The sequence below is a fragment of the Salvelinus alpinus genome, chromosome 4, assembly GCF_045679555.1.
Source record: "Salvelinus alpinus chromosome 4, SLU_Salpinus.1, whole genome shotgun sequence".
In the NCBI taxonomy this organism is placed as follows: Eukaryota; Metazoa; Chordata; class Actinopteri; order Salmoniformes; family Salmonidae; genus Salvelinus; species Salvelinus alpinus.
Window position 1 is genome coordinate 67,090,863 of NC_092089.1, and position 14,313 is coordinate 67,105,175.

At 39.7% G+C, this 14,313-nt stretch overlaps 1 protein-coding gene across 1 annotated transcript; it reads left to right on the forward strand.

The window, feature by feature from the left end:
* The first annotated feature begins 899 nt into the window (after window positions 1-899).
* Window positions 900-12,784, forward strand: tspan6 (tetraspanin 6). The gene is made up of 8 exons (XM_071398585.1): window positions 900-1,252; window positions 4,595-4,783; window positions 4,904-4,978; window positions 5,275-5,370; window positions 8,752-8,907; window positions 9,119-9,202; window positions 9,389-9,473; window positions 12,025-12,784. The coding sequence occupies exons 1-7, from the start codon at window positions 1,166-1,168 to the stop codon at window positions 9,455-9,457; spliced, it is 756 nt and encodes a 251-aa protein (XP_071254686.1). The 5' UTR covers window positions 900-1,165; the 3' UTR covers window positions 9,458-9,473; window positions 12,025-12,784.
* Window positions 12,785-14,313: the final 1,529 nt, after the last annotated feature.

The window sequence follows — 14,313 nt, forward strand, 5'->3', positions numbered from 1 at the left end:
GTCACTGAAATTCTTTGAATGTTTTCTTTTACCTCTGTCCATTGTTTGGTTTAGGTGACTTGCTCCAATTCCACATAATGCTTATGTATTAGTGTCCCATCCCTGGTTTTTGAAGCGTCCTCAGGTCAGCACAAAGTGCACATCTTTAATCTAATCAGATTTCACAAATATAACTGGTATGTCCTTATTTACCTTAGTCTGGGACTCCCTAGTATAGAACTAATTAATCTGAAGTTAAGCAAAGTGGCACAGCGGTCTAAGGCACTGCAGCTCAGTGCAAGAGGCGTCACTACAGTCCCTGGTTCGGATCCAGGCTGTATCACATCCAGCCGGGATTGGGAGATCCATATGGTGGTGCCCAATTGGCCCAGCATCGTCCAGGTTTGGCCGACATTGTAAATAAGAATTTGTTCTTAAATGACTTGCCTAGTTAAATAAAGGTAAGAAAAAAAGGGCAATTTTTTATCTGGAGTAATTTAAGTAGAATTTATCCTAGTCCTGATTTAAATTAAACTCTGTCCACGAAACCGCCCCTGAGTAAAACAAGAAGTGATGTTTAAATCCACCTACTGAAATTAATCATGTTTACAACATTTAATTCCCCGTACAATTTTGAAACTGTTTTATTGAAAACCAGAACGAACAATTAGTTCAAACATGACGCTGACAGCACACGCAGGAGCGGAAAATAAATAATACATGATATGATCAAACACTGAATATATATACACAGCAATATTCAGTACTGCAATCAGGGCGCTAACTCTGGTATTTACCTCATGAAACCAATAGATACACTAGTAGTGTTTAAGCCAACCGGCACCAGTAGGGATTGTTGATGAAAATTACATTTTTGGGACTAATAATATCTTGTATAGTATAGCATTTGTATCAGTCATGTGTTAGGCCTAGTGTCATACGTCGTATCCGTATTAACTGAAGTTGCCCTTGGGAATAATAAAGTTATTATATTTTATGGTCGAACACCATACATTTAAAAAACAACTAGGAAATGTATTTTATTCTCACGGAGTATGAATCTGGATCAATGACGTCACTTCACTTCTCCTTGGATTCTGTTTAGTCGAGAAAAGTTTTCCAGCACGGCGCCTTAGACATTTTTTTCTTCCCCTTTTTGACTGACCATTTCTGCGGAATAGCCATCATGTCTCCCCCATCAAGAAGGCTTCAAACGAAGCCTGTGATTACATGTCTCAAGACCTTTCTTATTTCTTACAGTCTTATATTTTGGGTGAGTATTTACATGTAAATAACTGATGCAAGCAAGCTACCGTAACAATGGGCTAAGTTAGCGGCGATGCCAGCAAGCAACCTTTCCAACCATTTGGCATTTACAAAGGAATAACGTTAGGCTACGGCTGACGCGAAAGGACTCGAATTATTGAAAATAAAACACTTCATCAAAAAATATTTCCCCGTGATATAGCGCGACAACACTGGTATAAAAGTCCCTTTTTGGGATATTTAGCGACGCCTCGAGCTAATTTACATAATTAATGTGCAAACTTTATCATTCAAAGTTGGGCCCCTATCACAGTTCGTTATGTTGTAATAAACTTTACTCCCAGGAGCGACAAACAACGCTACCTTTTTCTTTTGAGTGTTGCAGTCCGCGAGCAGAGGCTACATTTCGATTGTTCACGTTGATTGCGGGGCTCATTGTAGTCGATAATTTCTACCCAGCTAAGGCTCGTATAGCCCTAGATCATGGCTCCCAGTTCTATTACATTACACACACACATTGGAGAAATTAGTCTTCTGTACGGGGGAGTTTTGTTAAGAGCCCAGACGCTCGGTCTGAACATTAACATGTGTCGCTTGCGGTACGGTTTTGGAAGCATATAGAACTTATCTTTCATATCTGCGAGAAACAAAACGTTAAATTGACACACACATTTATAGGGTAAAGGTTAGGTTTTCTACATGGCAATATCTCCATGTTACAGCTCCTATTTACGGAAGACAGTGACCACCTGTGCTAATTGGGAACTGTATCTAGCATGAGCCGAACATCTGTGTGTAATGGAAGAAGGCCTCCAGAAACGTGTCATCACTGAAAAAATACTATCAGCAGCAACTGTGATGAAGCCGGTTAAAATGGTTTACGTTTTGCTTTTGTGAAATTATTTCGAGGTGATATGAAAGTAAAGGGCTATGTTTCTAGAACCCTGTCGCAATTGAGAATCGATTCAAATTTGGCTGTTTTGGCTGTTAGAGCCAGTCTACCTCTGAAAATAACATATAAGAACCTTCGACCTTAAGGAGTAACCGTAGGCTCCATTAGAGTACATTTTGCGCTAGGGCTTGAGCTGACATTATTAGGCAAATTGGCAGATGTTGTAAACAGCTTTTCTAAATGGTAGTTGATTGAGAAACAACCTCAGACGGCTGGCATTCTACCTAAATAATTATGAGCATAAACATCTATTTAGTTGTAGTTTTAGGTGAAGTTATTTTTTTAGCCAAATTGACATTAAAGACAGTTAGACAGCTTTCATTTTTCTAACAGCTTTCTTGATAACTCTTGTGAAAATTTGATTTCCCAATGCTGTTTATTCAATTTCCATTTTTCTGTCTATGTCATTAATTGAATGTGGCTTTTTTCTGGGTTCAAAGTTCATGATAACATATTTATCTCAGCCGTTTATTGATATATATAGAGGGTGATGTGTATCATTCATGGCCCGGTGAACTAATGACAGCACTCTGACGAATGACTCTTGTAGAAGGAAGGGCAATACATTTTTCTAGGGAAGATGCTGAGCTCACTGATGTGAGACCTTGAGCTATTGGTTGTGGGGGAGATGTTTAAGTTCAATGTTGACTTTGCCTTCCATGTGAGAAAAATCTGTTGTAGGCCACTTATACCAACCTCAAAGCTTTTTCAGCTTTGTAAAGACCCCCAACAACAGTCACACTGAGTTGAATAAAATTGTTAGGTGCTCAAGGTGTATAATTAGGATGGTTGTTTTTGAGCCTTAAATCTTGAGTTTGTGTCAAAGAACTAGGCCAAACTTGTTAAAAATCCCCTTATGGACCTGAGAGTGCAGCAATATACAGTGTATTCAGACCCCTTTCCTTTTCCCACATTTTATTACGTTACAGCCTTAATCTAAAATTGTTTAAATAATTTTTTCCCCTCATCAATCTACACACAATACCCCATAATGACAAAGCAAAAACAGGTTCTTAGAAATGATTGCAAATGTATTAAAAATAAAAAACAGATACCTTATTTACATAAGTATTCAGACCCTTTGCTATGAGACTGGAAATTGATCTCCGGTGCATCCTGTTTCCATTTATCATCATTGAGTTGTTTATAGAACTTGATTGGAGTCCACCTGTGGTAAGTTCAATTGATTGGACATGATTTGGAAAGGCACACACTGGCCAAACTGAGCAATCGGGGGAGAAGGGCCTTGGGCAGGGAGGTGACCAGGAACCTGGTGGTCACTCTGATAGAGCTCCAGAATTTCTTTGTGGAGATGTGGAATCTTCCAGAAGGATAACCATCTCTGCAGCACTCCACCAATTAGGCCTTTATGGTAGAGTGGCCAGATGAAAGCCACTCCTCATTAAAAGGCACATGAAAGCCCACTTGGAGTTTGCCAAAAGGCACCTAAAGTACAATGATCATGAGAAACAAAATTCTGTGGTCTGGTGAAACCAAGATTGAGCTCTTTGGCCTAAATGCCAAGTGTCACGTCTGGAAGAAACCTGGCACCATCCCTATGGTGAAGCATGGTGGTGGAAGAATCATGGTGGTGGAAGCATCATGCTGTGGGGATGATTTTCAGTGGAAGGGACTGGGAGACGAGCAGGATCACGGGAAAAATGAACGGAGCAAAGTACAGAGAGATCCTTGATGAAAACCTACTCCCGAGCGCTCAGGACCTCAGACTGGGGCGAAGGTTCACCTTCCAACATGACAACAACACTAAGCACACAGCCAAGACAATGCAGGAGTGGCTATGGGACAAGTCTCTGAATGTCCTTAAGTGGCCCAGATCTAACATTTCTGGAGAGATCTGAAAATTGCTGTGCAGTGATGTTCCCCATCCAACCTGACAGAGCTTGAGAGGATCTGCAAAGAAGACTGGGAAAAACTCCTCAAATGCAGGTATGCCAAGCTTGTAGCGTCATACTCAAGGCTGTAATTGCTGCCAAAGGTGCCTTAACAGAGTACTGAGTAAAGGGTCTGAATACTTATGTTAATGTAATATTTCAGTTTATTTTTTATACGTTTGCAAAAATGTTAAACCTTTTTTTGCTTTGTCATTATGGGGTGTTGTGTGTAGATTGAGGGAAAAAATAATTAAATACATTTTAGAATGAGGCTGTAACGTAACAAAATGTGGAAAAAGTCAACGGGTCTGAATACTTTCCGAATGCACTCTATATCATATATGCCATTTAGCAGATACTTTTATCCAAAGCCACTTAGTCATGTGTGCATACATTTTACATATGGGTGGTCCCAGGAATCGAACCCACTACCCTTTCGTTATAAGTGCCGTGCTCTGCCAACTGAGCTACAAAGGACCAGCTGACTGTCTGTGCTTTCTCCCAGTTTACAGGGGTTATCCTTCTGGCTGTTGGAGTATGGGGGAAGGTGAGCCTGGAAGCTTATTTCCAGCTGGCCTCTGAAAAGAGCACCAACGCACCATATGTCCTCATTGGAACTGGAGCCATCGTCGTCATTTTTGGCCTGTTTGGTTGCTTCGCTACATGCCGCGGTAGCCCATGGATGCTAAAACTGGTCAGTTGTGCTGTGAAGTGTTACATTTTGTATTGTACATTCTCCTCAAATGTTTCTAGTCTTTGTATGCAGTCTTTGTATGTAAATTGATGAGTTTATTTGTTTTTGTTCCCCTCTCAGTATGCTATGTTCCTGATTCTGGTGTTCTTAGCTGAGTTTGTGGCTGGCATCTCTGGCTTCTTATTCAGACATGAGGTGAGATATTTTTCAAAAATAGTGTTTCCACATCCAACAATTTACCAGGTGCGGGGTTACAAAAAATGTCATATATAATAAATGGTATTACCCGTGCACTGAGGTATACTCCCATATAGATTATTCCAACGTTTCCGACTAGGACTACGAAGACCTTCTGATCGAAATGTTGCAGTAAACTATAGGGTAGTATAGAACAACGTGTGGGTACTTCTATGAGGTGACTTAAACTACACTTGCCATTACTATAGGATTGTTGGCCACAAATCAAACCCAATTCCCTTTGTTTATTGCAGATAAAGGCTGTATTAGGTGATGCCTATAAAGATGCTGTGACGAACTACAATACCACTGACCCCAAAAGCTCTGCAGTTGACACCATCCAGAGGACTGTAAGTGATATTTTTGTCATTCATTGCGTAGCCTAATTCTATCTGGTTCCTTTGCAAAGACCACAAAACATTCTGTTAAGAGAAGTGGCTTATAACAACATTTTATCAGAGACCCTGCAGAAGTGTTTCTATAATCAACTTTTACAGATTAGAGGTCGACCGATTATGATTTTTCAATGCCGATACCGATTATTGGAGGACAAAAAAAGTCGATACCGATTAATCGGCCGATTTATAAAAATAAAAATACGTTTTTTTAAAATATATATACACTGCTCAAAAAAATAAAGGGAACATTTAAACAACACAATGTAACTCCAAGTCAATCACACTTCTCTGAAATCAAACTGTCCACTTAGGAAGCAACACTGATTGACAATAAATTTCACATGCTGTTGTGCAAATGGAATAGACAACAGGTGGAAATTATAGGCAATTAGCAAGACACCCCCAATAAAGGAGTGGTTCTGCAGGTGGTGACCACAGACCACTTCTCAGTTCCTATGCTTCCTGGCTGATGTTAGAGGATGGAGGCGCTACCAGGAGACAGGCCAGTACATCAGGAGACGTGGAGGAGGCCGTAGGAGGGCAACAACCCAGCAGCAGGACCGCTACCTCCGCCTTTGTGCAAGGAGGTGCACTGCCAGAGCCCTGCAAAATGACCTCCAGCAGGCCACATGTGCATGTGTCTGCTCAAACGGTCAGAAACAGACTCCATGAGGGTGGTATGAGGGCCCGACGTCCACAGGTGGGGGTTGTGCTTACAGCCCAACACCGTGCAGGACGTTTGGCATTTGCCAGAGAACACCAAGATTGGCAAATTCGCCACTGGCGCCCTGTGCTCTTCACAGATGAAAGCAGGTTCACACTGAGCACATGTGACAGACGTGACAGAGTCTGGAGACGCCGTGGAGAACGTTCTGATGCCTGCAACATCCTCCAGCATGACCGGTTTGGCGGTGGGTCAGTCATGGTGTGGGGTGGCATTTCTTTGGGGGGCCGCACAGCCCTCCATGTACTCGCCAGAGGTAGCCTGACTGCCATTAGGTACCGAGATGAGATCCTCAGACCCCTTGTGAGACCATATGCTGGTGCGGTTGGCCCTGGGTTCCTCCTAATGCAAGACAATGCTAGACCTCATGTGGCTGGAGTGTGTCAGCAGTTCCTGCAAGAGGAAGGCATTGATGCTATGGACTGGCCCGCCCGTTCCCCAGACCTGAATCCAATTGAGCACATCTGGGACATCATGTCTCGCTCCATCCACCAACGCCACGTTGCACCACAGACTGTCCAGGAGTTGGCGGATGCTTTAGTCCAGGTCTGGGAGGAGATCCCTCAGGAGACCATCCGCCACCTCATCAGGAGCATGCCCAGGCGTTGTAGGGAGGTCATACAGGCACGTGGAGGCCACACACACTACTGAGCCTAATTTTGACTTGTTTTAAGGACATTACAAAAGTTGGATCAGCCTGTAGTGTGGTTTTCCACTTTAATTTTGAGTGTGACTCCAAATCCAGACCTCCATGGGTTGATAAATTTGATTTCCATTGATAATTTTTGTGTGATTTTGTTGTCAGCACATTCAACTATGTAAAGAAAAAAGTATTTAATAAGAATATTTCATTCATTCAGATCTAGGATGTGTTATTTTAGTGTTCCCTTTATTTTTTTGAGCAGTGTATATATATATATATATATCATACACATTTTTGTAATAATGACAATTGCAACAATACTGAATGAACAATGAACACTTATTTTAACTTAATATAATACATAAATACACACACGCACACAGCTCTGAAGTGACAATGATACTGAAGAGTCTGCTTAGGAGACATACTCTCAACTGTTTGAATAAAAATACAGTTTAAGTTACCTGTGATGAATGTTGAAAACAAAAACTTTAATTTCTATATGCAGGAAATCATATTTTAATAAATGGGCATGGTAAGAATTGACAACCAAAGTGCGAGTCATAATTCACATGACACCTTTTAGCAAAATCTGAAAAGCGGTTCCTTCATTTATTCCATATGATATTTTTAGATTCACTTAAAATAAGGTCTGTGTTTCGTGTAGGCTTACATCACCGTGCCAATTTTATAACTGTGTAGATATCCATAGGACAAGGTAACTCTGATCAATATTGGCTAAATATAAGCGAAGATAAAAAAAATTGTAGAGTGGATTTATGAAAATATGTTGACAAACGTTACCTTATCCTAGTGAGATTTACATGGGTATCAAAACGTCGAGGCGGTTTAAGCCTGCACGAAACACAGACCTTATTTGAAGTAGATCAAGACATTCTCTATGGAAGACATGAACGGTAAAATAACGAAGGAACCCCTTTCAAATTCAGCCGCAAGTTATTACAGGAATTATAACGCGTCGACTATTTCTCTCTAAACCATATACCTTTGACTAATCCGGAAACTATCACCTCGAAAACAAAACATTTATTCCGTTCCGTATTTTATCTAACGGGTGGCATCCATGAGTCTAAATATTCCTGTTACATTGCACAACCTTCAATGTTGTCATAATTACGTAAAGTTCTGGCAAATTAGTTCGCAAAGAGCCAGGCGACCCAAACTGTTGCATATACCCTGACTCTGCGTGCAATGAACGCAAGAGAAATGACACAATTTCACCTGGTTAATATTGCCTGCTAACCTGGATTTATTTTAGCTAAATATGCAGGTTTAAAAATATATACTTGTGTATTGATTTTAAGAAAGGCATTGATGGTTAAGTACACATTGGAGCAATGACAGTCATTGATTGATTGTTTTTTATAAGATAAGTTTAATGCTAGCTAGCAACTTACCTTAGCTTACTGCATTCGCTAACAGGCAGGCTCCTCGTGGAGTGCAATGTAATCAGGTGTTAGAGCATTGGACTAGTTAACTGTAAGGTTGCAAGAACGGATCCCCCGAGCTGACAAGGTTAAAAATCTGAGACAGAACGTTCCTTGGCCGCCATTGAAAATAAGAATATGTTCTTAACTGACTTGCCTAGTTAAATAAAGATTAAATAAAGGTGTAAAAAAAAAAAAAGGCAAATCGGCGCCCAAAAATACCTATTTCCGATTGTTATGAAAACTTGAAATCGGCCATTCCGATTAATCGGTCGACCTCTAGTACAGATGGTCACGACCCGCCATCTTTTTTTCAGTTGCATAGATCTTGTTGGTATACGATTGTATTAGGTTATGGTCTGTCTTTTACATTATTAAATAACTTATTGACGTACAATAGAACCACCTTTAAAACATTATTTGATTTGCACACTTGGCTAAGTCATCCATAGAATTAGGAATTAGAAGTCACCGTTGTTATTTCCTCTTGATCATTAGTAAATGTGTGTTTTGTACAGTTGTACTGCTGTGGAGTGAATAGTTACAAGGACTGGAACACAACAAAGTACTTCAAAGACAATGGCGTCCCTGTCAGCTGTTGCAAAGCGAACGCGGTCTGCTCTGTCGAGAACCTCAAGGACCTTGACAAGGCTCATGCCGTGGTGTATGACACGGTGAGAGCACTGCCGCATATCATTATCAATCATATCACACAGAATTGTCAGAGCTTTGTGTCTCTGGTTAGCTAAGTTCAGACCCTGCTTTGATTCATAGTTTGTCAGTATTTTAGATCAAGTGTTTGCCAATCAGTAGTTGTAATGAACAGCTATAACCTAAAGGAACCATAGTAAAATGTTTGTTTTCCTTCTGCTTAACATGTTTTAGGGCTGCTTCTCACTGGTGACCACTTTGATGGAGTCTAACCTGGGAATCATTGCAGGGATATCTTTTGGAATTGCGTTCTTCCAGGTACATGAATTGACAGGCTGCTTACAGTAGGCATAATAATCTCTATGGGGAAAAAGATACAATTATGTTATTACCTGTAACATGGATCTTGAAATGTTGTGAGATCATCAAGAAAATGCTAGATTTAACCTTGTCATTTTGTTTGGTTCACATCCTAATTGAAACTCTGTTTAACTTTCTGCCTAGCTCATTGGGGTATTCTTGTCCTGCTGCTTGTCTCGATACATCACCAACAACCAGTATGAGATGGTCTAGCAGTGTCCTTCCACAGGTAGTACCCTACTAGTGGTGTGGGATCCCATCCCATGCCTCATTATTTTCACATAGAAAGGAATGTCTTAGGAGTGCTCAAAATGTTGATTCCTGTGTATCCCAGTTCTTAGAGCGTCGCGCTTGCAGCGCCAGGGTTGTGGGTTCGATTCCCATGGGGGACCAGTACGAAAAAAGTATTAAAATGTATGCACTCACTACTGTAAGTTGCTCTGGATAAGAGTGTCTGCTAAATGACTAAAATGTCAATTATTATATTGTCATACATGACATGAAACTGGAACCCCTGTACTTGGTTTGGTCACTTAAGTTTCTGTGTATCAACTTCTTGATTCCGCCACTACTGAAGAGAGCATTTTCATGAAAGGAAATGCCCACTTCCGGACATCAGATATGGTATTCATTACTTAGGAAGGCGATCGTGTACAATACCAGTCAAAAATGTGGATACATCCACTCATTCAAGGGTTTTTCTTATTTGTTTTACTATTTTCTACATTGTATAATAGTAGTGAAGACATCAAAACTATGAAATAACACATATGGAATATTGTAGTAACCAAAAAAGTGTTGAACAAATCAAAATATATTTTAGATTCTTCAAAGTAGCCACCCTTTGCCTTGATGACAGCTTTGCACACTCTTGTCATTCTCTCAACCAGCTTCACCTGGAATGCTTTTCCAACAGTCTTGAAGGAGTTCCCACATATGCTGAACTTGTTGGCCGATCTCTATTGGGTTAAGGTCAGGTGATTGTGGAGGCCAGGTCATCTGATGCAGCACTCAATTACTCTCCTTCTTGGTCAAATAGCCCTTACTCATCCTGGAGGTGTGTTGGGTCTTGTCCTGTTGAAAAACAAATGATAGTCCCACTAAGCGCAGAAAGCTGTGGTAGCTACTACGCTGGTTAAGTGTGCCTTGATTTCTAAATAAATCACTGACCGTGTCACCAGCAAAGCACCATCAAACCCCCTCCATGCTTCACGGTGGGAACCACACATGCAGAGATGATCCGTTCACTTAGGCAAAAACACTGGTATACAGTGATTTATAAGGCCATATTGGGTAAAATGCCATTTTATCTCTGTTCTTTTTTCGTCAGGTCGGTAAATAAATATCAATTACCCTCCCATTCTCATTTGCTTCTAACAGTACCAAAAATTAGAACAGGTCATGGTAGAAATAGTTTGTTACTTAGCTCCGTGGTCCTGGAGTTCTCTCCTGAACATTTTAAAATTTGATGATCTAGTTTCGTTGGTGGAGTTTAAACAATTGATCGATGTATATATCATGTGTAAATGTCTTTAGGACAGCTGTTTTTAGTCAAGACTTTCGTGTTTTTAACATTATGTAGTTGTTGTACTGTATGTGTTTATAGTTTTGTTTAATGTTGTGTTAGTGTATGTAAGTTTTGTCTGAAACGTTGTTCCCCCTGCTGCTACTGGACCAGGTCTCTCTTGGAAAAGAGATGTTATCTCAATGAGAAAAACTTGTATAAATAAAGGTAAAATAATATGCATCTCACAAAGACATGGCGGTTGGAACCAAAAATCTAAAATTTGGACTCATCAACCCAAAGGACAGATTTACACTGATCTAATGTCCATTGCTTGTGTTTGTTGGCCCAAGCAGGTCTCTCTTCCTCTTATTGGTGTCCTTTAGTAGTGGTTTCTTTGCAGCAATTCGACCATGAAGGCCTGATTCACGCAGTCTCCTCTGAACAGTTGATGTTGAGATATGTCTGTTACTTGAACTCCGAAGCATTTATTTGGGCTGCAATCTGAGGTGTAGTTAACTAATGAATTTATCCTCTGCGGCAGAGGTAACTCTGGGTCTTCCTTTCCTGTGGCGGTTCTCATGCGAGCCAGTTTCATCATCGCGCTTGATGCTTTTTATGACTGCACTTTAAGAAACTAAAAGTTATTGAAATGTTCCGCATTGTCTGATCTTCATGTCTTAAAGTAATGATGGACTGTCATTTCTCTTTGCATATTTGGTCTTTTACCATATAGGGCTATCTTCTGTATACCACCCCTACCTTGTCACAACACAACTGGTTGGTTCAAACGCATTCAGAAGGAAAGAAATTCCACAAATTAACTTTTAACAAGGCACACCTACCTGTTCATTGAAATGCATTTGAGGTGACTACCTCATGAAGCTGGTTGAGAGAATGCCAAGATTGTGCAAAGCTGTCATCAAGGGTGGCTACTTTGAAGAATCTCAAATACTTTTTTGGTTACTACATGATTCCATATGTGTTAATTCATAGTTTTGATGTCTTCACTATTTATTCTACAATGTAGAAAATTGTAAAAATAGAGAAACCCAGGAATGAGTAGATTTGTCAAATGTTTACTGGTACTGTAAATTCAAACCATCATGTGGAAATCTAGTACAGTGTATCAATATTGTGCTCAACAGTTGAGTAAGACCAGTGGCTGAAGTCCCCAACCTGACGTAACATTGATTATTGATGCACCAATAAAAGTAATGGAAAATGTTAATGACTACAACCCATCTAACATGTCATTTGTCTTTTTTCTTTGCAGGTCACTGACAGGCTGCTCATGATGCAAAGGGAACTTGCATATTTTTAATCCTTCGTATACGTGTAATGGTTATCTATGACACTTTAGAGTACACTTGCAGATTTAAAAAAACAAAAAAAACATTTTTAGACTTCACTTTTCAATGGCAGCCAGACTGAAGGAAATAAAGTTATTGGACACCATAAGGGATTTATTTCTGCCATTCCGTCATCAATGGGATAAAGCTTTGCCTTGCTAAGACTAGTGGAATACAGTTTATTGTGCTTAAATGTTCATTTGGGATTCACTGACTTTGTTTGATGCTATTATATATGACATATTGCAATTGATTTGGTGAGCTTAGACCAAATATTAATGTATACGTTAAACGTTCTCATGCATGTAATTTTTTTATAGTAAAGGCTGCCCTCATATTGTTGTTATGGCATCTTGTGTTAAAATGGTCTTACTGTAGCTTGTTATTTTCATGATCGGCATTACAATATTATAAGCTGGTGACTAAATAGACCATCTGGAACACCACAGTAATTTACACTGTGGAAAACCTCCAGCAATCCAGCCATCTCTTCTGTGGAGACTGGGAGAAAAGTATTCGAAGTAGCCTTTGTGCTGTTGACAAGTAGTTAATAGAGAATAGAAAATTATACACCATGATTTTGTGTGAACGTGAAGGCATTTTATGTGATTTACTGTGTTTAAGTTTGATATGTTCAGGTTTTGTGTTCACAAAAAAAAATATATATATATCCTCAATTGAAAATAATTGTCAGTGTTAATTGTTCATTTTGTGTAAAAAGCATGTAAAATACTTGAAGTTAGGCGTCTATTTTTTTCCATCTTTAAAACAACTGGGTCGCACTCAAATTAGTGTTTTATAGACCTGCCTTGTTTTTTTTTATTGACTGAAATAGTGTGAAAATTGCATGCACCTGGGGTGTATTCGTTATGGAAACCGTTTAAGAACCAAACCGAGCAACACTAGAGTTTCTATTGGACAAATTCAGGTAGGTCCCTCCCGGTTTTGTTTGCTTCCGTTTTGCAACATAGTCTGTGGAATGAATACTATTCACTAGGAAACAACACGAAGTAAACCGACTGTCCAATAGACAATATTTGCGTTGCTAAAAGTTTTCCGGTGTGGTGTGCAGCAGCTGGCGAGTTTATTTGGCCACGAGGGACGCGATTCTCACCCAGAAATCACATCACTGAAAACTTAACAGGTCTATTCCACCACTATAACCTGATTTTTCATTATCTCTAGCACAATACCAGTGTTAACATAGTGAAAACGGCGCATGTATACGTTTTCTAGCCTCCCTCTGGCTAGAAACTTTTTGCAGATTTGGAAAACTTTCTATTCACCCTGTGATGTCACAGAGAATCATTTTTTAGAACATTAGCGATCTTAAAAACACGCTGTTTTCACACGTGTAGACACTGGTTTGGTCTTGGAGATAATGAATATGAGGTTGAAAATTGGCGGAATTACGCTTTAAGAACCGGCCTTCAGTCTGTGGCATGTGTGGTGGGAAAATGGCGGAGGCATTGGCAAGTATATCGGTGGTACAGGACCAGACCAGCTGTCCAATCTGAGGGATCTGGTAGCTCTCACAGTTACTGCATGAGCTATGTTACACACTGTTGGAATGTGAAATCAAAATGGTGTCTATGTAAGAGGTGTTGAATTTCATGTTGTATATTTACATAAAATCTGAATAGTTCCCATGCTTGATATTACTGTACATTCCTTTTGTTGTTGTATGTGCCCTTTTTAATGTCACACATTTCCTTCTCTTTCTGCATTCCTCCTAGGTAATTGAAAAATTGTCCCATGAAAATCATAATCTTGTATGTTAAAACAGAGTTTATATTGCTACTAACATTGTAATATTATGGTCTTCTACCAGTACATTGTGATATTTATGGATTTCATGCATTTATGTACTTTATCTGTTGATTTGTGAATGCTGTGCATGCTAGCTAGCTACCTACATGTCGTCATTGGGCTATTCATGTCTCCGGTTGTTAATTTATACTTTACAGAGGAGTTGGTGCATAAGGACAGCGCATTTAATTTATGTATGTTTGTTTATCCGGTATGTCATGTGTTTTTGTTTGTTATTTTGACGATATTTGTTTGCAAGTGCACGTCAGGCACTAACTGTACGTAACGCTTGGCTGTCATTTATGAAAGTTGACTAGCCCAGTCCCATAGGCTATATTCTACATTGCATCATTATCAAACGAGACAAATGTTATTCTTATTTTCACACTGTCTATTGTATCCAT